This window comes from Salvelinus fontinalis, chromosome 26, assembly GCF_029448725.1.
Source record: "Salvelinus fontinalis isolate EN_2023a chromosome 26, ASM2944872v1, whole genome shotgun sequence".
Classification (NCBI taxonomy): domain Eukaryota; kingdom Metazoa; phylum Chordata; class Actinopteri; order Salmoniformes; family Salmonidae; genus Salvelinus; species Salvelinus fontinalis.
In genome coordinates, this window is record NC_074690.1 from 10,342,141 (window position 1) to 10,365,144 (window position 23,004).

At 42.0% G+C, this 23,004-nt stretch overlaps 1 protein-coding gene across 3 annotated transcripts in view; it reads right to left on the minus strand.

Annotated features, from left to right (window-relative positions):
* The window catches only part of LOC129823634 (adenylate cyclase type 1-like), a 71,038-nt gene that overhangs the window by 13,762 nt on the left and 34,272 nt on the right, over nucleotides 1-23,004 (minus strand). The window contains exons 6-11 of one of the 3 annotated variants that reach the window (XM_055882490.1): nucleotides 19,237-19,395; nucleotides 18,930-19,071; nucleotides 3,688-3,843; nucleotides 1,703-1,897; nucleotides 1,418-1,515; nucleotides 977-1,061 (exon numbers count right to left, since the gene is read on the minus strand). In XM_055882490.1, the coding sequence (XP_055738465.1) occupies nucleotides 977-1,061; nucleotides 1,418-1,515; nucleotides 1,703-1,897; nucleotides 3,688-3,843; nucleotides 18,930-19,071; nucleotides 19,237-19,395 (835 nt within the window). The remainder of the gene's footprint in view (nucleotides 1-976; nucleotides 1,062-1,417; nucleotides 1,516-1,702; nucleotides 1,898-3,687; nucleotides 3,844-18,929; nucleotides 19,072-19,236; nucleotides 19,396-23,004) is intronic. The other 2 variants (XM_055882493.1, XM_055882491.1) reach the window with 2 other exon arrangements.

Consider the following 23,004-nt stretch of genomic DNA (forward strand, 5'->3'; position numbering starts at 1 on the left):
AAAGTCAATCTGTCAACTTCAACAAAAGCTGAAATTAATAGAATTAGCATTGAGTTTGAAGACAAACTGAGTGAACTTTGAAAAGTTTTCTGAAGGCCATTGACATCAATTTCATACGTAATATTACTTTCAACTACCGACTAAAATATTATTTCATATTTGCAGATATGCAGAAAAAGGTCATATTTGCTAAATTAACTAAATTATCAAAAGTGACTTATAGCTTGGGCCAAGAGTTTGACCTACCCATGGAAAATCACTTACAGCTAATCAACCCATCAGAAAAGTGATAAAATAATGTATATGTTGAAAGATACTGATAAAATAATTCCACTCTGAAACCTTATAACTGTATGAAATTGATTAGAATCATAAAATTATAATCTGATGATGTGTGTATTTTTAGTCAGAATTAGGTTAAACAATGTATCTGTATAGTGGAAAAACACAGACTGTCTGAGCAAGGTATAGCTTAGGATTTGAACTTGTATGTGTGTGCCGAAGAAAAAAAACGAGAACAGTTCAACTGTGTTTGGACCGACCTGGCTAGGCCTCTGAGGAACTTATGATAGCATAGGGAGTACTTCTTAAGGTTTCCCTAATCTCAGGGGAACGGAACTGTCGGCTGGGTAGTGATACACAGTGGTGAGAACTCTGGAGAAGGATAAAACTCACCTACTGTTTGTGTGTATGTATGTGCGTAGGATACCTACTGTTTGTGTGGAAGTATGTGCGCAGCTATAAAATTAATGTCTTTGTATTCAAGTCCTCATGAATAAACATTTTGACTATTGTAAGCTGAGAAATCTGTCTGTTTCATTTAAACCAGAATCTTACAAACTCTGGGTAGCAGACTCAGTAGATTATTTGAAGTTTATGAACATTGATAACAAAATTCTCATAACAAAAAGTGAGTGAATAACTAAAAGAACGACATGTTAAATCAGTTGGACCAAGGCATCAAGCAGGCATTTACCTGTAATTTTGTGACATGCAGATACATGATAGAAACTACTAGGAAACAGATGCAGAAGACCAGTAGGACCAGGACCACTGTTCCCCTGGTGACAGCAGCAGGAGAGAGGAGGAATAGGGAAAAGACAGGAGGAGGAGAAGAAGAAGAGGTAATGAGTTAGTGGACAGAGCCTGTGGAAGGCAACTCAAGAGGCAGCAGACCAAAAGAAAAGAGAGAGAGAGAGAGTGTACGTTGCTGTTAGATATCATACAGGGAAAGGAAAGAGAGAAAGAGACAGAGCTAGAAAAGCAGTGTGTCGCTGTCAGATATCATATACTAAAATGAGAGAGAGAGAGAGAGAGAGAGAGAGATAAAGAGAGCGATAAAGAGACAGGCACAGAGAAAGAGATAGAGGTACAGAATGTGATGCTCTCAGATATCCTATAATAATCTAGTACATACTGTGGTAGGATGAGAAGGTAGACAAGGCCGAACAAGGCAGCTAGAATTAGAGAGAGGACCACGGCGCTGGTGAAGTACTCATCATGGAGCTGGTGGTACTGGCAGAGCAACCAGAGAGAGGGATGTCTCAGATAAAATAATTATTAAAGCATCTTCTCAGTGCTACGTCTATCAAAACATCTGATTCAAAAGTCACTCGGCTGATTCAAAAGTCACTCCTTACGTTGCAATGTTTGCGTGTGTATGTCTGTGCATGTATGTTGTAAGTGTAGTATAGTTACTCACCCTCTGCTCGCGCTCAGAGCACTTATACATGAGTGTGAGGAGGTTGAGGTCAGCTGTGTCTGACTCTGTCTGCCTCGCCTCGATTAGACGACCAATGTAGCGGTTGACCCGTGTTCCCGGGCTGGCCTGGGTCACGTTAGCCGACATCGACGTCCGGTTCCGTAGCTTCTCTGGAGCCGTCCGCAGGGCCCTCCGCTGTGGCACAGAATTGTGGGAAACGGAATCCTGACTTAACTACGTTCAGAGGGTTTTATACCAGCTGTTCAAAACAATGGGTCACGGAGGAAATAGATTGCTGGGCCTCTACTGTCCACTGTTGGGTATCATTGTGGGTGAGAGAAAGTTTATACTTAACTACAAACACCAAAATTCACCATGGAGTAAGAAGAGGTGTGTTCTAACAGTTCTCAAATCTTTAAATGTGAGCAAGGGAAATCAAACAAAGTCAATTCTTGTGGTTGACTTCATATGAATTGATAAGGGGCATCAACATATTAAATGCTCATCTTCACACAACAAACAAAACATAAATGATTTCCTCTACAGTTATCATTGATTCTCTGACCCCAACTGAACCCCCTTGTCTTGATAGTTCTTTGGAAGTGTCATTATTGTACAGTAGGCTATGTGGAGCAGCAGAGCAAAAGCAGTGATTTGACACCAGAGAGAATGAGGACGTGTCCCAAATGGTGCTCTTCGTGGTGTTCTACTTTTGACTTGCAGTGTACTATATAGGGCACAGGGTGCCATTTGGGATATAGCCTGATTGAGTCTTCCTGGATGAAGGAAGAAAGCCAGTGAGCTGTACAGACTGATGCCCATCAGTGTCACAGCGTGAGAGACAGTGGGTAAGCGAGGAGCGGCTGAAAAGAGTGGCTTCATAATGGGGATGGGGGATGGGGGGGGGGGCGACAGAGCGAATGAGGACGGTTGAGGAAGGTTAACAAACACACACCCCGCTGACTTCATCCTCATCACCCCTCACTTTCTCTTGGTTGCTTTGGTGGCGTGTGTGCATTGATTACGCTAATGAGTGTTTCTGTGGCTGTGTTGTAAGCCTGTCTCTCACCCCTTTCCTCTGCCGTCGCCCTCTCACTTTCCCTCTAGTCTCTCTCTTTAGTCTCTCCATCTCCCACTCTGCATGTGACCCAATTGTTTGGAGATGGTCCGAGGAGCATTGGACACTCATCACATCATACACCCACGGCTGCTCCGAGCGCACTCATCCTTTCACTCCTTCCTCGTCTCCCATCTCCCACTCTCCCTCTCCCTCTCCCTCTCTCTCGGAGTTAATTTGTCATTTCCGACAGCCTGGAGAGAGTGTGTGTGTGTGGCCTGAATCTGAATATCTCAGTCTGTGTCGAGTATATTTGAACTTCACTCCAATCCCCTCTCTTTTGAAAGCTATGTTTACATGCTTTCATCCAGGGTTCTCACGAAGCATCAGAGCTCTATGACATATTATATAAATGTAACCACATAGAGATTCTTATGCCCTTTACGGAATGATTGTACTAAGTTTTATGTTTTTATCTGAAAGGGCGAGATTTCTTTTGGCTCTTATGCGCTGCATTACATCTCCTTTCCCACACACACCCACACAGACCTGAGTATCTGGATTTAAATATCCTGAGCCAGAGTTGAACTGAAGACAGACTTCAGGATATCTTTACAGGGACAGCAGGTCAAGGTAACACACTGACAATCAGCCATATTACCAAAGGAATTGAAAGTAAACTGATGAAGGTCAACAAAGTCTGGTTAGTTGGGAAGCACACATTGCACGCAGACAAGTACACGCACATGCATGCTCACACACACGTACACATGGATGTACACATGTACACACACATGTACTCACATGTATACACACACATACCTTCTCTCTCTGTCTCTATATTCCCTTACACAACACACACAAACTCACCCACACATAGACAACACACACAAACATACACACACAAACAGACACTCAAAGATCTTACCTTGTCACCGTCCTCACAGTTCATGGCATTTGAGAAGGGGATCTCAGCCTTGAACATCTTCCTACAGTGCATGAGCTGCACAAGCAAGTAGCAAACCGTCTTAAACTTCATCTTTTTGGCAGGCTTTATATCCGATAGAATCAATCCTGGGAATATCTGTCAACAAACAAGCAGTGAGAGCAGGGATTAGGATACACACTATGATACATACTTACAGGAAATGTACTGTAGATACACTTCATACGTTCACGGATAACTACGTTTTCATCTCAGATTACACAAACACATGCACACAAACACATGCACACAAACACTAACTCCCCCTACGGCGCCTCTTCTCGGTCTCTTCTCTTTGATGAAGTAGAGCTGTCGGCTCGTCTATCAAAAGGATTAACCGAGCATGTGTTTCAAATGGCACCCTATTTCCTATTTAGTGCACTACTTCAAAAGGAATTCTCTAAATAGAGAGCCATTTGGGACGTAACCTTAGTCAAGTGTCCCACATCTCACAGAGGAGGAGAGTAGAAGAGGGCTGGGCGGCTGAACGGCCCCCTGAGACAATAGTGACACTACTGTGAAGGTTCACACAAAGCTCTTACATAATCTGAAACCTGACGGACAACAACGCAACAACAAAAAAATCATACACTCATCTCTCCTTGCTTGTGGATTTATTAACCAACGTCTCGGCTTCAGAGCCTTGGTTGTTTATCTTCCGTTTTTCCGCACCTCACCAGAGTGTGCATTGTGCATTTCTTTACAGTGTACCAGATGAATAGCCAAGCAGCACTGCATAAATACACAGGCATCAGGAAGTTAGACCCCCTCTCCAGACCAAATAAAGTCTGCAGGGCAAGGGTAGGGTATGAGAAGGGGATAGCAGGAGAGGAGAGATGATTATGAACTGACACGGATGTAAGAATGCTGCTAGTGGCACATCTGTTGGAGATGTGAAGACTAGAAGGGGATGGGGCGGGGGGTCGTGTGTGTGTGTGTGTGTGTGTGTGTGTGTGTGTGTGTGTGTGTGTGTGTGTGTGTGTGTGTGTGTGTGTGTGTGTGTGTGTGTGTGTGTGTGTGTGTGTGTGTGTGTGTGTGTGTGTGTTGCTGCCACAGGCTGTTGACAAGACAGTGTCAGAGCTGAGGCCAAACATCAGGGAGACTGTAAGGGAGCCCATCGGATCTGAACAACCGTGACTGAGTGACAACTCAATGAAAAACATACCCAACACTTTCTACAATACACACAACATATTGAACATTGTAGGCCTACAGTAGTACAGGACTAAAATACTGTTCAGATCGATTAGGTTTCACCTTATGTTGAAAACGAAAGTTAATGAGAGGTTAGGTCTTTTTTAAATTTGGACTACATTTTACCAGGTAGTTCCTTTAAAATGTATTATCTGTCCGTTCTAGCAGTCAAACTATATCTGTCCACATACAGTATGACCAAGTTCATGTCCAGTACTATATATCAAAGTTACTTCAGCATAGACCAGCATAAATTTCAAGCTGGTCCATGCTGGTCTATGCTGGCCAGTGCAGGTCGGATGCTAGTCAAGCTGGCCTGACCAGAATGGTTTAGCTGGTCTTACCAGCATGGTCTAACTCAGGGGTCTCCAACAAGTAGAGTAGCTCGCCTACTGTATGAGTAATTCACCAATCGATTTTTAAAGTATACAGGACAAAATTCAAAAGGCACTGAGCAATCTTATTTGCAGGTGCATGGCAACAATTGAACAAGATGAAGGAAAAAGGAAACCGCACACTGCTCTTGATAGTATCATCGATATTTAATAAGCTTACGTATCGGCCACACGGCCTTCGTCAAGCTTATACATAGGCCGATACGTAAGCTTATTAAATATCGGTGATACTATCAAGAGCATTGTGCGGTTTCCTTTTTCCTTCAAAGTATACAGGACAAAAATATGAACACAGCAAGCAACAATTTCAAAGATGTTACTAAGTTACAGTTCATATAAAGAAATCAGTCAATTGAAATAAATAAATTAGGTCCTGATCTATAGATTTCACATGACTGGTCAGGGGCACAGCCATGGGTGGGGAGGCCCACCCACTGGGGAGCCAGGCCCAGCCAATCAGAATGAGTTTTTCACCATAAAAGGGATTTATTACAGATAGAAATTGTCCTTAGTTTCATCAGCTGTCCGGGTGGCTGGTCTAAGACGATCCCGCAGGTGAAGAAGCCAGATGTGGAGGTCCTGGGCTGGCGTGGTTACACGTGGTCTGTGGTTGTGAGGCCAGTTGGACATAATGCCAAATTCTCTATAAAGACGTTGGATGCGGCTTATGGTAGAGAAATTAACATTAAATGCTCCAGCAAACGTTCTGGTGACATTCCTGCAGTCAGCATGCCAATTGCACGCTCCTTGAGACATCAAAACTTGAGACATCTGTAGCATTTTGTTGTTTGACAAAACTGCACATTTTAGAGTAACCTTTTATTGTCCCCGGCATAAGGTCTTGGCAAAGGAGAAATGCTCACTAACAAGGATGTCAATAAATTTGTGCACAAAATGAGAGAAATACGCTTTTTGTGTGTATGAAACATTTCTGGGATCTTTGATTTCAGCTCATGAAACATGAGACCAACATTTTACACGTTGAGTTTACATTTTTGTTCAGTGTACATAAATGTTTTCATGTGTTCCATCGCAAACTGTGATAAACAGAAAAGCTTCCGGCTACTATCCAATTAAAGTCACATTGACATTATCCCACCCCGGGCTAGCCGCTATTCTATTTAAATGGCCAAATGTACCATAATATCTACCCATTCAATTCCAGCAATATTTCCCTTCTGTCTGTTTGGTGTGTGCGTTTGTCTACTCTGTATGTAACCAGTTAGCGTTGCTAATGTTAACCGTCTTTTGGGTAGTTAAAGACTTCGGGAAAGTAGGCTTACCTGACCACACCACATCATGATTATTTATTTGTATAAATTGAGTGGTGATTGTTTAGAAAACCCTGCCATGAAGCGCTGCAGCACTAGGCCTACCAGCAGAAACCACACATCCTCTCTTGTTGGATGCACAATTAAAGGGAAATTACACTCAAACGTCTAAAACATTTTTTCCCCCAGACCTCAAGAATTGTCTTCTGATGTGATTTAAGCATTGACATGGACTCAGAAGATCAATTTCCGTTGTTTGTCTATTAATATATGTAATATTGAATAAAAAACCCGAAACCAGGGTTTGTTTATGAACCTTTATTTTATCAGGCATGTTAATAGAAAACACATCTCTTTCACATCAAGGACCTGGGGGAAGAGTTGCAGGGTTGAGGAAAAGAGAAGAATGTGCCTATTTGAAAGATATGCCATAATCCAAACAGTCCAACTAAAAAATTATGTTTTTTTTATCTTTGTGTAGCATAAGATTGATTGATTGATTAATTAATCAATGTGCAGTTGTAGTCTGAAGTTTACATGCACCTTAGCCAAATACATTTAAACTCAGTTTTTCACAATTACTGACATTTAATCCTTGTAACAATTCCTGACATTTAATCCTTGTAAAAAAGAATGTGAAATGTCAGAATAATATTGGAGAGAATGATTTATTTCAGCTATTATTTCTTTCATCACATTCCCAGTGGGTGAGAGGTTTACATACACTCAATTAGTATTTGGTAGCATTGCCTTTAAATTGTTTAACTTGGATCAAACATTTCAGTTAGCCTTCCACAAGCTTCAATATATCCACATCATTTTCCTGCCTCATGCTGACATTATTTTGTGAAGTGCACCAGTCCCTCCTGCAGCAAAGCACCCACACAACATGATGCTGTCACCCCCATGCTTCACTGTTGGGATGGTGTTATTTGGCTTGCAAGCGTCCCCCTTTTTCCTCCAAACATAACGATGGTCATTATGGCCAAACAGTTCTATTTTTGTTTCATCAGACCAGAGGACATTTCTCCAAGAAGTACGATGTTTGTCCCCATGTTCAGTTGCAAATCCTAGTCTGGCTTTTTTATGGCGGTACTGGAGCAGTGGCTTCTTCCTTGCTGAGCGGCCTTTCAGGTTATGTTGATATTGGAATTGTTTTTCTGTGGATATAGATAATTTTATACCTGTTTCCTCCAGCATCTTCACAAGGTCCTTGGCCGTTGTTCTGGGATTGATTTGCACTTTTCGCACCCCAGTACGTTCATCTCTAGGAGACAGAACGCTTCTCTACCTGAGCGGTATGATGGCTGCTTGGTCCCATGGTGTTTACATTTGCATACTATTGTTTGTACAGATGAACGTGGTACCTTCAGGCGTTTGGAAATTGCTCCCAAGGATGAACCAGACTTGTGGAGGTCTACAATTTTTTGTCTGAGGTCTTGGCTGATTTCTTTTGATTTTACCATGATGTCAAGCAAAGAGGCACTGAGTTTGAAGGTAGGCCTTGAAATACATCCATAGGTACACCTCCAATTGACTCAAATGATGTCAATTAGCCTATCAGAAGCTTCTAAAGCCATGACATAATTTTCTGGAATTTTCCAAGCTGTTTAAAGGCACAGTCAACTTGGTGTATGTAAACTTCTGACCCACTGGAATTGTGATACGGTGAATTATAAGTGAAATAATCTGTCTGTAAACAATTGTTGGAAAAATTACTTGTGTCATGCACAAAGTAACCGACTTTCCAAAACTATAGTTTGTTAACAAGAAATTTGTGGAGTGGTTGAAAAACAAGTTTTAATGACTCCAACCTAAGTGTATGTAAAGTCCGACTACAATAATGACGGGCGTAGTTTGAGAGACTAGCAAAATCTTATGACTTGGGAGTCAACCTCGCTTGGGATTTGAACTCACAACCTCTTGGTTTCAACAACCTGAATTTTCTGCTCCGCCACTGGTTCTGTGGGTATCATAAAGATTGTTAAAAGATTAGAACCGATAGACATTCTGTAATTTGTCCCTGGTAGGCCAGAGATCATCAACTAGATTCAGACTTGGGACGATTATTTTTTAAGCAGATGGTCAGTGTTCCAGAACATAATTATAAATGATTTGTAGACTGCAAATTGACAGCAAGAAACAGATATAATATTTGACTACAACAATCTTTTCAAACCTTGCTTACATTTGTATATGATCTCATACTGTATATCTCTATTATGCGTGGGAATACTTTGGAACAGAGTTCCAAAATGTAAATCAGTTGGAGCTGATTTGCTGTTGTCTCTTATGTCCAACCATCAAAAAATGTGATTAAAAAAACAAATTTGCTCAGAAAACATGACAGTCCAAATAAAATCACCGACGGGCCAAATCCGGCTCCCGGACCGCCAGTTGGGGAACCCTGCTGTATAGGAACCCTTTGAGTCCCATTTCGAACCATCTCTTGAAGAACCCTCTAATTCCAGGAAGAACCAATGACAGGTTCTACAGTTATACTTATAGGATACTTCAGATGTGCTTATTACACACGCTGTTAAAAATGACCTGCAATTTCACAGTAAGTTACTAGCTAATGAGTTGCAGTACAAAAAGTATTTTTACAGTTAAATTAAGGTCTCATTGGGCCTCCCGGGTGGCGCAGTAGTCTAGGGCACTGCATCGTAGTGCTAACTGCGCCACCAGAGTCTCTGGGTTCGCCCCCAGGCTCTGTCGCAGCCGGCCGCGACCGGGAGGTCCGTGGGGCGACGCACAATTGGGCTAGCGTCGTCCGGGTTAGGGAGGGTTTGGCCGGTAGGGATTTCCTTGTCTCATCGCGCTCCAGCGACTCCTGTGGCGGGCTGGGCGCAGTGCGCGCTAACCAAGGGGGCCAGGTGCACGGTGTTTCCTCCGACATATTGGTGCGGCTGGCTTCCGGGTTGGAGGCGCGCTGTGTTAAAGAAGCAGTGCGGCTTGGTTGGGTTGTGCCTCGGAGGACGCATGGCTTTCGACCTTCGTCTCTCCCGAGCACGGACGGGAGTTGTAGCGATGAGACAAGATAGTAATTACTAGCGATTGGATACCACGAAAATTGGGGAGAAAAGGGGATACTTTTTTTTTTTTTATTAAAATAAAAAAATTAAGGTCTCATTGTTGAAAAATGACTTTTTTATCTTACTTTCACTGAACTTTGAAATGTAGGTATTTAGCAGATGCTATGGCAGGTGTAGCGAAATGCTTGTGTTCCTAGCTCCAACAGTGCAAGAGTATCTAACAATTCACAGCAATACACACAAATCTAAAAGTAAAATAATGGAATATATAAGGAATATATAAATATTAGATCAAGCAATGTCGGAAGTGGTTTTGACTGAAATACAGTAGAATAGAATACAGAACATACATATAAGATGAGTAAAGGAGTATGTAAACATTAAAGTGACTAGTTTCCGGTGTAGTGACTAGTGTTCCATTATTAAAGTGGCCAGTGGTTCCAAGTATATTTAAACTCAGCAAAAAAAAAGAAACATCCTCTCACTGTCAACTGCGTATATCTTCAGCAAACTTAACATGTGTAAATATTTGTATGAACATAACAAGATTCAACAACTGAGACATAAACTGAACAAGTTCCACAGACATGTGACTAACAAAAATTGAACAATGTGTCCCTCAACAAAGGGGGGGGGGGGGGTCAAAATCAAAAGTAACAGTCAGTATCTGGTGTGGCAATCAGCTGCATTAAGTACTGCAGTGCATCTCCTCTTCATGGACTGCACCAGATGTGCCTGTTCTTGCTGTGAGATGTTACCCCACTCTTCCACCAAGACACCTGCAAGTTCCCGGACATTTCTGGGGGGGAATGGCCCTAGCCCTCACCCCTCACCCTCCGATCCAACAGGTCCCAGACGTCCTCAATGGGATTGAGATCCGGGCTCGTCGCTGGCCATGGCAAAACACTGACATTCCTGTCTTGCAGGTAATCACGCACAAAACGAGCAGTATGGCTGGTGGCATTGTCATGCTGGAGGGTCATGTCAGGATGAGCCTGCAGGAAGGGTACCACATGAGGGAGGAGGATGTCTTCACTGTAACGCACAGCATTGAGATTGTCTGCAATGACAACAACCTCCGTCCGATGATGCACCGCCCCAGACCATGATGGACCCTCCACCTCCAAATCGATCCCGCTGCAGAGTACAGGCCTCGGTGTAATGCTCATTCCTTCGACGATAAACGCGAATCCGACCATCACCCCTGGTGCGACAAAACCGCGACTCGTCAGTGAAGAGCACTTTTTGCCAGTCCTGTCTGGTCCAGCGACACTGGGTTTGTGCCCATAGGCAATGTTGTTGCTGGTGATGTCTGGTGAGGACCTGCCTTACAACATGCCTACAAGCCCTCAGTCCAGCCTCTCTCAGCCTATTGCGGACAGTCTGAGCACTGATGGAGGGATTGTGCGTTCCTGGTGTAACCCGGGCAGATGATTTTGCCATCCTGTAGGTGTGATGTTCGGATGTACCGCTCCTGTGCAGGTGTTGTTACACGTGGTCTGCCACTGTGATGACGAGCAGCTGTCCGTCCTGTCTCCCTGCAGCGCTGTCTTAGGCATCTCACAGTACGGACATTGCAATTTCTTTCCCTGGCTACATCTGCAGTCCTCATGCCTCCTTGCAGCATGCCTAAGGCACGTTCACATAGATCAGCAGGGACCATGGGCATCTTTCTTTGGTGTTTTTCAGAGTCAGCAGAAAGGCCTCTTTGGTGTTCTAAGTTTTCATAACTGTGACCTTAATTGCCTACCGTCTGTAAGCTGTTAGTGTCTTCACGACCGTTCCACAGGTGCATGTTCATTAATTGTTTATGTTTCATTGAACAAGCATGGAAAACAGTGATAAACCCTTTACAATGAAGATCTGTAAAGATATTAGGATTTTTACAAATTATCTTTGAAAGACAGGGTCCTGAAAAAGGGATGTTTCTTTTTTTGCTGAGTTTATATAAAGGCATCAGCCTCTAAGGTGCAGGGTTGAGTAACCGGGTGGTAGCCGACTAGTGATGGCTATTTAACAGTCTGATAGAAGCTGTTTTTCAGTCTCTCGGTCCCTGCTTTGATGCACCTATACTGACCTCGCCTTCTGAATGACAGCGCGGTGAACAGGCCGTGGCTCGGGTGGTTGATGTCCGTGATATTCTTTTTGGCTTTCCTGTGAAGGCCATTGGGGGCAATGTGCTGGTGTGGGATCATTAGCATATTTGGGGGCATGGTCTAAAATATGTTGTATTTGTGCCAACCATTAGTGGAAGTGTTGTACTAGTTTAAGTGGTTTCATTGTTATGTTAAGCATCTCATTTTCCACTCCAAATTCTACAATCAAGAGCTGCACTGTTAAGATGTTACTGTGGATTTTCCATGGTCATCGGGAAGTTCATGTTCAATAATTTACTGTCAGCTTGCTGCGAGTAGTTTTTATAAAATTCACAATAACTGACTGTGGCTGATGTCTGTCACGCTCACTGACCTGACAGAAAGATCAGTTAGTTGCCAACCAAGAGGTTGAGGCCAGGTGAGGCTGGAGCCCAAGTGTGCTCACCACAAAGGAAGCTTAGTAGTTGTTATAAGCTATCTGTAACGGCAGTCTAACTCATCCTCCTCCTCAGACGAGGAGAGGCGAGAAGGATCGGAGGACCAATGTGCAGCGTGGTAAGTTTCCATAATTTAAAACTTCTTATGGCTGCAAGGCAAAGTGTTGAGTAGCCAGTGAAATCGTGCCCATTTCAAACGGCCTCCTACTCAAATCTTGCTCGTACAATATGAATATTATTATTCTTTTTGGATAGAAAACACTTTCTAGTTTCTAAAAGAGTTGGAATTATTTCTCTGAGTGAAACAGAAGTCCTTCTGCAGGACTTTTCCTGACCAGGAAGTGAAATGTCAGAAATCGATGCTCTTTTCAACTTGATGCCTATACATGGTCTTAACACTTAGGAGTCTGCTGACACTCTATACGCCTTCCTATTGGTGTAAAGAGGATGTCAGAGAAGAAATTTTTGTGCTCCTCTTGGTCTGTGGTGGAAAAAAACCTATTTCTTTGACGTGACCGTCCACTTCCGGTACTCTGAAGGAAGTGGGATTGACTTCTGTTTTGCCTTGGTAACGAACGGCTAATGTCTCCGGCTCAATTTTTTTTTGATACATGTGACCATATCATCGTAATGTATGTTTTTTCAATATAGTTTAATCAGATTATTGAAACTTTATTCGGGAGTTTTGCCGTGTTCCGTCCTCTGACTGTGTTTACGTTGGAGAAATTTATGCCACTCGGCTAGTGCCAATGCTAATTGAAGAGGGAAATTTGCCATTCTAAATCGAAACAACGACTCATCTGGACAGAGGACACGTTCTTCAACATTCTGATGAAAGATCAGCAAAAGTAAGACCCATTTTATGATGTTATTTCATATATCTGTCGTGCATGTGAACTGGCCGTGGGCGCCCAATTATTTCTGTCTATTGTAGCTACGCTAATATAGCGATACATTTTGTTTTCGCTGTAAAACATTTAATAAATCGGAAATATTGTTTGGAATCACAAGATGCCTGTCTTTCAATTGCTGCAGACTATGTATTTTTCAGAAATGTTTAATGATGAGTAATTAGCTATTTGACGTTGGTGTCTGTAAATATTATGGCTGCTTTCGGTGCAATTTCGGATTGTAGCTGAAATGTAAACTATGTTTTATACATGAAATATGCAAATCTTTCGAACAAAACATATGCTATACAATAAATATGTTATCAGACTGTCATCTGATGAATTTGTTTCTTGGTTAGTGGCTATTTATATCTTTATTTGGTCGAATTTGTGATAGCACCTGATGGAGTAAGAAACTGATGGAGTTAGAAAAGTTGTGTCTTTTGCTAACGTGGTTAGCTAATAGATTTACATATTTTGTCTTCCCTGTAAAACATTTTAAAAATCGGACATGTTGGCTTGATTAACAAGATGTGCACCTTTCATCTGGTGTCTTGGACTTGTTAATGTGTGAAAGTTAAATATTAAAAAAAAATAGATTTTGAATTTCGCGCCCTGCACTTTGAGCTGGATGTTGTCATAAGTGTACCGGTGTCGGGCTGCCCCCGTAAAAGGTTAATGACATGAAAACTAGACAAGAATACAAAACAACAAAAGTACTAACCGTCACAGTTCCGTGTGGCACAAACACTGACACAGGAGACAACCACCCACAAAATCCCAACACAAAACAAGCCACCTATATATGATTCTCAATCAGGGACAACACTGCCTCTGATTGAGAACCATATTAGGCTGAACACAGAAACAGACAAACAACATAGAATGCCCACCCAGCTCACGTCCTGACCAACACTAAAACAAGCACAACACATAAGAACTCTGGTCAGGACGTTACACTATCAGAAAAGTTCAGTGAAGGTACAGTGAGCTACTGCCAGCGAGTTGCTTGCGGTTGCTGGCTCTTACATGACTGAATTTTACAGCTGGTTGCCAATTAGGTAAAGCAAAATTCACAGCAACTAACTTCCATTAAGGTACTGCTAAATGCACAGTAACCTCTTAACAGTGCAGCTCATATGCCCTTACAAAGATTGCAGAACTGACAGTGTTAAGAGGTGCTCAATCTTTGACAACATAGCCATCAACAACTTCCACTGACAGTTGGTACAAATACACATTTTTGGATCATGCCACCAAATATGCTAATTAGACCACCCCACCGGTACATTGCCCCCACCTATATTTCAAAGCGCATTGATGATTGTACATTTTATTCAAAATATTGAGTCGGAAAAGTGCCTGGATTGGGACCTGTGCCGCTTCCTGTGTGAGGTAGGGTCGTACTTTACAGATGTTGTAGAGCATGAACCTGCAGGAGCGAGTCACTGCTTTGATGTTTACATTGTCATGCCAAGGTTCTTTTCACTATAGGCAGGGAATACTGGAGTTATCAACCGTGATGGAGAGGTCTTTGAGCCAACAGGCATGCCCTGGGAGAAAGAGCAGCTCAATCTTGTCGAAGTTGAGCTTGAGGTAGTGGGCCGACATCCAAGCTGAGATATCTGCCAGACACGCAGGGATGTGTGTCACCACCTGGGTGTCAGAAGGGGGAGGGGGGAGGGAGTAGTTGAGTGTCATCCGCATAGCAATGATAGGAGATGACGGAGCCGAGTGACTTGGTGTATAGACAGAAGAGGAGATGGCCTAGAACCGAGACCTGGGGGACACCAGTAGTGAGAGTACGTAATGCAGACACAGATCCTCTCCATGTCATCTGGTAGAAGTGGCCTGCCAGGTACGATGCAATCCAAAAGTGTGCAGAGCCTGAGACTCCCAGAGGAGGGTCTGATAGCTTATGGTGTTGAAGGCAGCGTTTAGATCTAGGAGGATGGGAACAGAGGAGAGAGAGTCAGCTTCGGCAGTGCAGAGAGCCTCAGTGACAGAGAGAAGCAGTCTAGGTTGAGTGACCCATCTTGAAGCATGGCTGGTTCATTCTGAGAGAGATAACGAGAGTCAGTACACTCGAAAATAAAGGGATACAGGTCTATAGTTTGACGTCAGATGAGTCGAATCTTGGTTTCTAGTGGAGAGGACCATCTCGAGCCATTTTGAAGTCAGAGGGGACGCAGCCAGTGGTCAGGGATGAAGGAGAAGGGGATGGGGTCGAGCAGGCAGGTTGTCGGGCTGCAAGACCTCACTAGTCGCAGGATTTCATCTGGGGGGTGGGGGAGGTCAAGGCGTAGGGTAGTTCTGTGTGAGTGGGACCAGTGGACTCAATAGGCCGAGTGAATGAGTAGAGGATGTCGTCAACCTTCTTTTCATAGTGGTTGACAAAGTCGTCCGCAGAGAGGTAGGAGGGAGAAGGTAGAAAAGCATTTCCTAGGATTAGAGGCAGAAGATTGAAATTTAGAGTGATATAAAGTGGCTTTAGCAGCAGATACTGAGGAAGAGAAGGTAGAGAGGAGGGAGTGAAAGGATGATAAGTCCTCCAGAAGTTTAGTTTTCCTCCATTTTCACTCAGCTGCTTGCAGCCCTGTTCCATAAGCTTTTATTGAATCACTCAGCCACAGAGCAGGAGGGGAGGGCCAAGCCAGCCAGGAGGAAAGGGGACAGTGTGAGGAGTCAAATGATGCGGAAAGAGAGGAGAGTAGGGTCGAAGAGGCAGAATCAGGAGACAGGAGGGAGAAGTATTTATCAGAAGGGAGAGATGATAGGATAGAAGAGGAGAGTAGTGGGAGAGAGGGTAAAGATTGCAATAGCATATGACCATCTTAGGGGCTTAGTGGCTAGGGTTGGAGGAGGGTTGGAGGAAAGGGAGACAGAAAAGGAAAGAAAGTAGTGATCAGAGACCTGGAGGTGGGGTTGCAGTGAAATTAGTAGGCAGGGAGGTTGAAGTCACCAAGTACAAAGAGTGGTGAGCCATCATCAGGAAGTTAGCTTATCAAGGTGTCAAGCTCATTGAGGAACTCTCCAAGGCTAACTGATGGGTGATAGTTGTCATCTATGTTAAGCTTGAGTGGACATGTGACAGCATGGAATTCAAATGAACAGATGGACAGGTGAGAGGGAGAAAAGAGAATCTCCAGTTAGGACAAATGAGTAGCCTTGTGCCACCACCGCGACGACCAGATACTCTCAGACTATGAGAGAAAACGCAGTCAGATGAAGAGAGCAGCTGGAGTAGCAGTGTTCTCTGGGGTGATCCATGTCTCCATCAGGGCCAAAAAGTCATGGGACTGAAGGGCAACATAGGCTGAAATGAACTCAGCGTTCTTAACCGCAGATCAGCAGTTCCAAATGCTGCTAGAGACCCAGAATTCCACATGGGTTGTGCGCGCAGGGTACACTAAATTAGAAGGGTTGGAGCCAAGGGGTGGGAGCATCTGTAAAGCCTACAGGGAGAGGTGCGAACAGGTATAGAAAAACACACAGTTGCAAAAGACACAAACGAGCAAAATGAGATCATCAGAAAAAAGGACTAGGTAAGATACTCAAGTGAGAGCGCAGTGTGGAGCCTTCTCTCTTTCTTTCCTCTAAGAAACTTCTTTGTTTCGGTGACGGCCTTACTGACACAACCGCCGCTTTGAACTGCCGTTGAGAAAACAGGGGAGACTGAAGTACTAACACTAATTGCTAGTTGCCTAGCAGAGGTGAAGAGCACACCTCCCTGTACTAATTGCTGATTGCCTACGAGAGGAGAAACCACTCCCCCTCCAAAGCAACCACTGATTACCAAAACAAGTCACAAATTGCCCTGCCCTTTGATCCTGGTTGATGTGTCAACAATCATCTGCAAGTTAGTTTGACTTATATAGGCACATTCATCTCTCTCATCTACCCTGCAACTCCTCCCCAGATCCTCGGTATACAAGATATGTGTTTTCTGTTAATATAAAACTGATAAAATAATGGTTAATAAGCAACTCTAAAGGGGCCCCATAAAATTAGTTCTCTCTGTTTTATTTTTCTTGGTTTACGATTTTTTTGTTCAATATCAATATTACAATTATTAATAGACATACAACAAAAATGCATGTTCTGAGTGCATGTCAACGCTTAAATCACATCAGAAGACAATTCTTGAGGTCTGGAAAAAAGTAACACATTTAAACTAATCCAATATGTTAGTTGGACTTATTGCACCCGTTACTGGAATCATTGTTTCAGTTTAGATGGTTTAATTACCTCTTGACGCTTGGGGTCAGATTATTATATATTTAAAAAAAATAACGTTCCCAAGGTAAACGGACTATTTCTCAGGTCCAGATCGTAGAATATGCATATAATTTACAGATTAGGATAGAAAATACTCCAAAGTTTCCAAAACTGTCAAAATATTGTCTGTGAGTATAACTAAACTGATTCTGCAGGCGAAAACCTGAGAAAATCTAACCCGGAAGTGATTATTTTTTTTTATCTGTGTTTCCTGGCCCGTCTTTCTTCCATTTAAAGGGGTATCAACCAGATTCCTTTTCCAATGGCTTCCTCAGGCTGTGACCAGGCTTTAGACATAGTTTCATGAGAGAGATTTTTGAGCGAGATTTTTCAAAAGTAGTCAGGTGTCCTCTGAATAGTTCCTGCGCGCGAGTGGGGTAGCTCTCCATTTTACTTTCCTCTCTTATTGAATAGGTTACGGTCCTGTTGAAATATTATCGATTATGTTTGTTAAAAACAACCTGAGGATTGATTATAAAAAACATTTGACATGTTTCTACGACCATTACGGATACTTTTTGGAATTTTCGTCGAACGGTACGAGGCTTTGGTTTTCTGAACATAACGCGCAACCCAAATGGCGTTTTTTTGTTATAAAAGGAATATTTATTGAACAAAAAGAACATTTGTTGTGTAACTGGGAGTCTCGTGAGTGCAAACATCCGAAGATTATCAAAGGTAAGCGATTAATTTTATTGCTTTTCTGACTTTCGTGACCATGCTAATTTGGGGCTAGCTGTTCTAGCATTGATTGATACACTCACAAAAGCTTGGATTTCTTTCTCTGTAAAGCATATTTACAAAATCTGACACAATAGGTGGATTAACAACAAGCTAAACTGTGTTTTGGTATATTTCACTTGTGATTGCATGATTATAAATATTTTTAGTAATATTTTGCGCCCTGCAATTCAGCGTTTGTTTAGGAAAATGATCCCGTAAAAGGGTTCCGTAGCGCAGAGAAGTTAAGTAGTATAATTCATTCATCTTTCAAACCCTGGCAGTCATTCTGAATTGTCGGTGAATATAACTTCCAATTGTTGGATATCCCCACTCAGGCTGGATTCTAATAGGAATTAGAAATCATTGGTCAGCAGTTTTCAAAACCAAACGAATGCTGGTCACCAGCGAAAACACAACGAAGGCTGGTCACCAGCCAAATCACAAGGAAGGCTGGTCACCAGCCAAAACACAACGAAGGCTGGTCACCAGCAAAAACACAACGAAGGCTGGTCACCAGCAAAAACACAACGAAGGCTGGTCACCAGCAAAAACACAACGAAGGCTGGTCACCACCAAAAATACAATGAAGGCTGGTCACCAGCAAAAACAATGAAGGCTGGTTACCAGCAAAAATAGAATAAAGGCTGGTCACCAGCAAAAACACCTCGAAGGTCATCATGTCTATGCTGTTTTTTTTCAGCAGGATACACATACTCTATATACTGTACACACATGCAAAAACTCTCGATCATTCTCTCTAATGCAGAAGATTTCCCATATTTTACACACACATGCAGGCACACACATACACAAACATACATGCTTGCACACAAGTGCACACACATACACAAACACGCAGCCCTGACCTTCCGTCGGTGAGATGGTACAATGAAGAAGGTCTCGATCTGGTGTTTGAGGAGGAAGGCGTTTCTCTCGTGGCCGTTGCCAGGTTCTACCTCATAGTCTCCATTAAGGGAGTCCAGGGTCGCCTTGGTGATGTGGACCTTCCTGGTGGAGAAGGAGAAACACAGAGTCAGCATCATGTGGTGCTGCCTACCGCCGTTGTGCCTTCAAGCAAGGTACTTAACCAATAATTGCTCCAGAGGCTGTGTTGTGTGTCAGGATGGGTACTGTGAAAGCAAATGGCATGGCATGGCGATAACTCGTACTAACCCAGGCAGTCCCCCTGCCTCCATCACGTTGGCCAGTGTGACGTCATTGGACCACACGTCATACTGCCACTTCCTCAGTCCCAGGACCCCACACAGCACCCGGCCCGTGTGGAGACCCACACGCATGTTCAGATTCACCTCCGTGGCCTCCGCTACTGATCTACAGGAGCATGAGAAGGGTAATTACAATATTATATCATTGACACTACGCGTGTGATTGTGGGGCAGAGTTTGTGTGTGTGTGTGTGTGTGTGTGTGTGTGTGTGTGTGTGTGTGTGTGTGTGTGTGTGTGTGTGTGTGTGTGTGTGTGTGTGTGTGTGTGTGTGTGTGTGTGTGTGTGTGTGTGGTGTGTGCCCAGTGTCAAGTCCCTGTATGCATGTGTGTGTGACTGTGTGTATACGTGTTTATGTGTGTGTGCATACTAGGGTTGCAAAACCACTGTTAATTTACAACAAAAGTTATGTGAATTTTCTACTGCAATCCATGGTAACTTTGGTAGTTTATACTTTAATAACTCCTTAAAAAATGTATTCATATACAGCTTTCATTTGTTGTATCTATGTCCATATTGTCCATTACATTCTAGTGGATAGACCATATATATGGTTTAAGTGAAAATAGTCTATATAATGAAAAAAGCATCTCACCAAATATGGCATTATTTTAACTTCCAACAATTGACTTTTTCACAACTGCCACCAGTTTGGTGCCAAAACGCTTACAACAAAGACAATTTGACACAGTAAAATAAATAAAAATAAGTAGATATTTCATGCTTAAACCCTCATATTAAAGCAAACAATAATGGATAATAATGGAGATAATAATTGAGATGTAACCACTCTCAAATTCATAGACAAAGCTCTGATGCAAGGACTGGCCACCCAGATATCGAAATGATGATTTGAACTATGTTTTGAGGCTACCATGCCTTGCAAGAACTTGACTTATTCCACATTTTGTTGTGTTACAGCGTGAATTCAAAATTGATTAAATATATATTTTTCTAACCCTCCTACACACAATACCCCATAATGACAAATTTAACTAATGTTTTTAGAAAATGTTGCTATTTCATTTACATGAGTATTGACACCCCTGATTCAACACTTTGTAGAAGCAACTTTGGCGCCGATTACAGCTGTGAGTCTTTCTGGGTAAGTCTTTAAGAGCTTTGCACATCTGGATTGTACAATATTTGCCTATTCATCTTTTTAAAATTGATCATTCCTAGACAGTCATTTTCAATTCTTGCCATAGATTTTCAAGCCGATTTAAGTCAAAACTGTAACTAGGCCACTCAGGAACATTCAATGTCGTCTTGCTAAGCAACTCCAGGTGTCGATTTGGCCTTGTGTTATAGGTTATTGTCCTGCTGAAAGGTGAATTTGTCTTCCAGTGTCTGGTGGAAAGAAGACTGAAGCAGGTTTTCCTCTAGGATTTTGAATGTGCTTATAACTGTATTCTGTTTCTTTTTATCCTAAAAAAAACGTCCTAGTACTTGCCATTTACAAGCTTAACCATAACATGATGCAGCCAGCACCATGCTTAAAAATATGAAGAGCGGTACTCAGTGATGTGTTGTGTTAGATTTGCCCAAAACGTACCTCTTTGTATCAGGACATAATGTTTATTTCTTTGCCACATTTCTTGCAGTTTTACTTTAGTGCCTTGGTGCAAACATGATGCATGTTTTGGAATATTTTTATTCTGTACAAGCTTCCTTCTTTTCACGCTGTCATTTAGGTTAGTATTGTGGAGTAACTACAATGTTGTTGATCCATCCTCAGTTTTCTCCTATCACAGCCATTAAACTCTACAGCTATTTTAAAATCACCATTGGCTTAATGGTGAAATCCCTGAGCAGTTTCCTGCTCAGTTTACACAGCTACCAATCGATGCCCTTCTTTGCAAGGTATTGAAGAAACTCCCTGGTCTTTGTGGTTGAATCTGTGCTTGAAATTCATTACTCGATTGAGAGACCTTACAGATAATTGTATGTGTGGGGTACACCCATGGGGTAGTCATTAAAAAAATCATGTTAACCACTATTATTGAACACGGAATGAGTCCATGCACTTATAATGGGATTTGTTCAGCACATTTGTACTCCTGAACTTATTTAGGCTTGCCATAACAAAGGCGTTGAATACTTATTGATTCAAGACATTTCATCTTTCCAATATTTTCTACAAACAGAATTCCTCTTTGACATGATGTGGTATTGTGTGTAGATCAGTGACACAAAATCTAAATTCAGGCTGTAACACAACAAAATGTGGAAAAAGTCAAGGGGTGTGAATACTTTCTGAAGGCACTGTATATATTGTTTGTTTACATTTACCTTGTTCACAAGCATTGAGGTAAAAAAGCTTACATTTTGGGTTCTGAAGCATTTATAAATTATATTCTTCATGAACCGATAGGTACATATCATTAATTTATAAGTCCAAAAATGTATGTAGCAACTGAAGATTGTCCCTTTAAACACTAATGGTATTTACTAAATTGATGGTTTATATTTAGTATAATGCTTTACAGATTTGTGATTCTATATATATATATATATATATATATATATATATATATATATATATATATATATATATATATATATATATATATATTTTTTTTTTAATAATCTTATTTGATTATGTTATATATGTTACATGTGATAAGGCCACACAGAGGGCCAGAGATAATTACAGGCACCTGTGATAATCTGAAGTACCCAGAAAAGGCCACTAGATGTCATGTGATAAAATTCCATAAAATCCTTGAAAGTTACCAAAATTCTGGCAGTTCAGTGGTAAACTTTGAAAGTTACCAGTAATATACCCTCCATTTGCAACTTTACTGTGTCCACTCTAGCATTACTGTATACAAATCATTTCTTGCCTCCACACATTTTATTCTGCAATGATAAACGTAATAATACAGATAGGACAGGCAGCACTGAGTTCTAACCTCCCTCCCAGCCTCCCATCCTCTCCCTCTCTGTCTGGAAGAAAAAGTGCACCTGTTCTGGGGAGATAAGCCAGAAGGAAAAAATGGTAGCTACTTCAGATTCTAAATAGTTTTTTCTCTACTCCTGTCTGTTAGGAAAGTAAAGTTAAAGAGAATGTGAGAGTACAGACAGAGGAAAATTCAACCCGTAACGAGAGAGAAAAGTGAGGTTTAAGAGCATTATCTAGAGTCTAGACACTCAATAAACAGGGCAAAATGCTACACTTGTCACCAATATGAATATGAACGAATATGAATATGAATCTACCGCTAACATAAGGTGTTTTTATTGTGCATTGTAGCCCTATATCTGTCATTCTTAAAACCCTATATATATGGGTGCCTGTATGTACAAACCCTATATGGCAAATGTAGCTAAATAACACCAAGGCAACGGCCATGCATTTATCACAGAACGGGATAAGGCTCATTGAAGTGTTGAGCTCCTTTCTCCAAATTGTGCAGGACATGCAAAGGAGTCAAACACTTTCAAGCTTCATGAGGAAGCATCCAAATGCATTTCCACTCCCTCTCCCTCAAATGACATTTCACCCCTCTCAATCCCATCTATCTGCGGTGTTGTCATGTATACATAGAATCCTTCAGCCTAGACTTGTACCACAGTGGTTTAGAAGAATTGAGAATATCAATATCCCCAGTCATCAGTCTCACTCTTATCCCTGGTCAAACCAAATGATTCAACATAATGGCTGAAAGCTAGGCAGCAGGCTCATTCCTGCTGCCTAGCTAAACTCACTGTTTA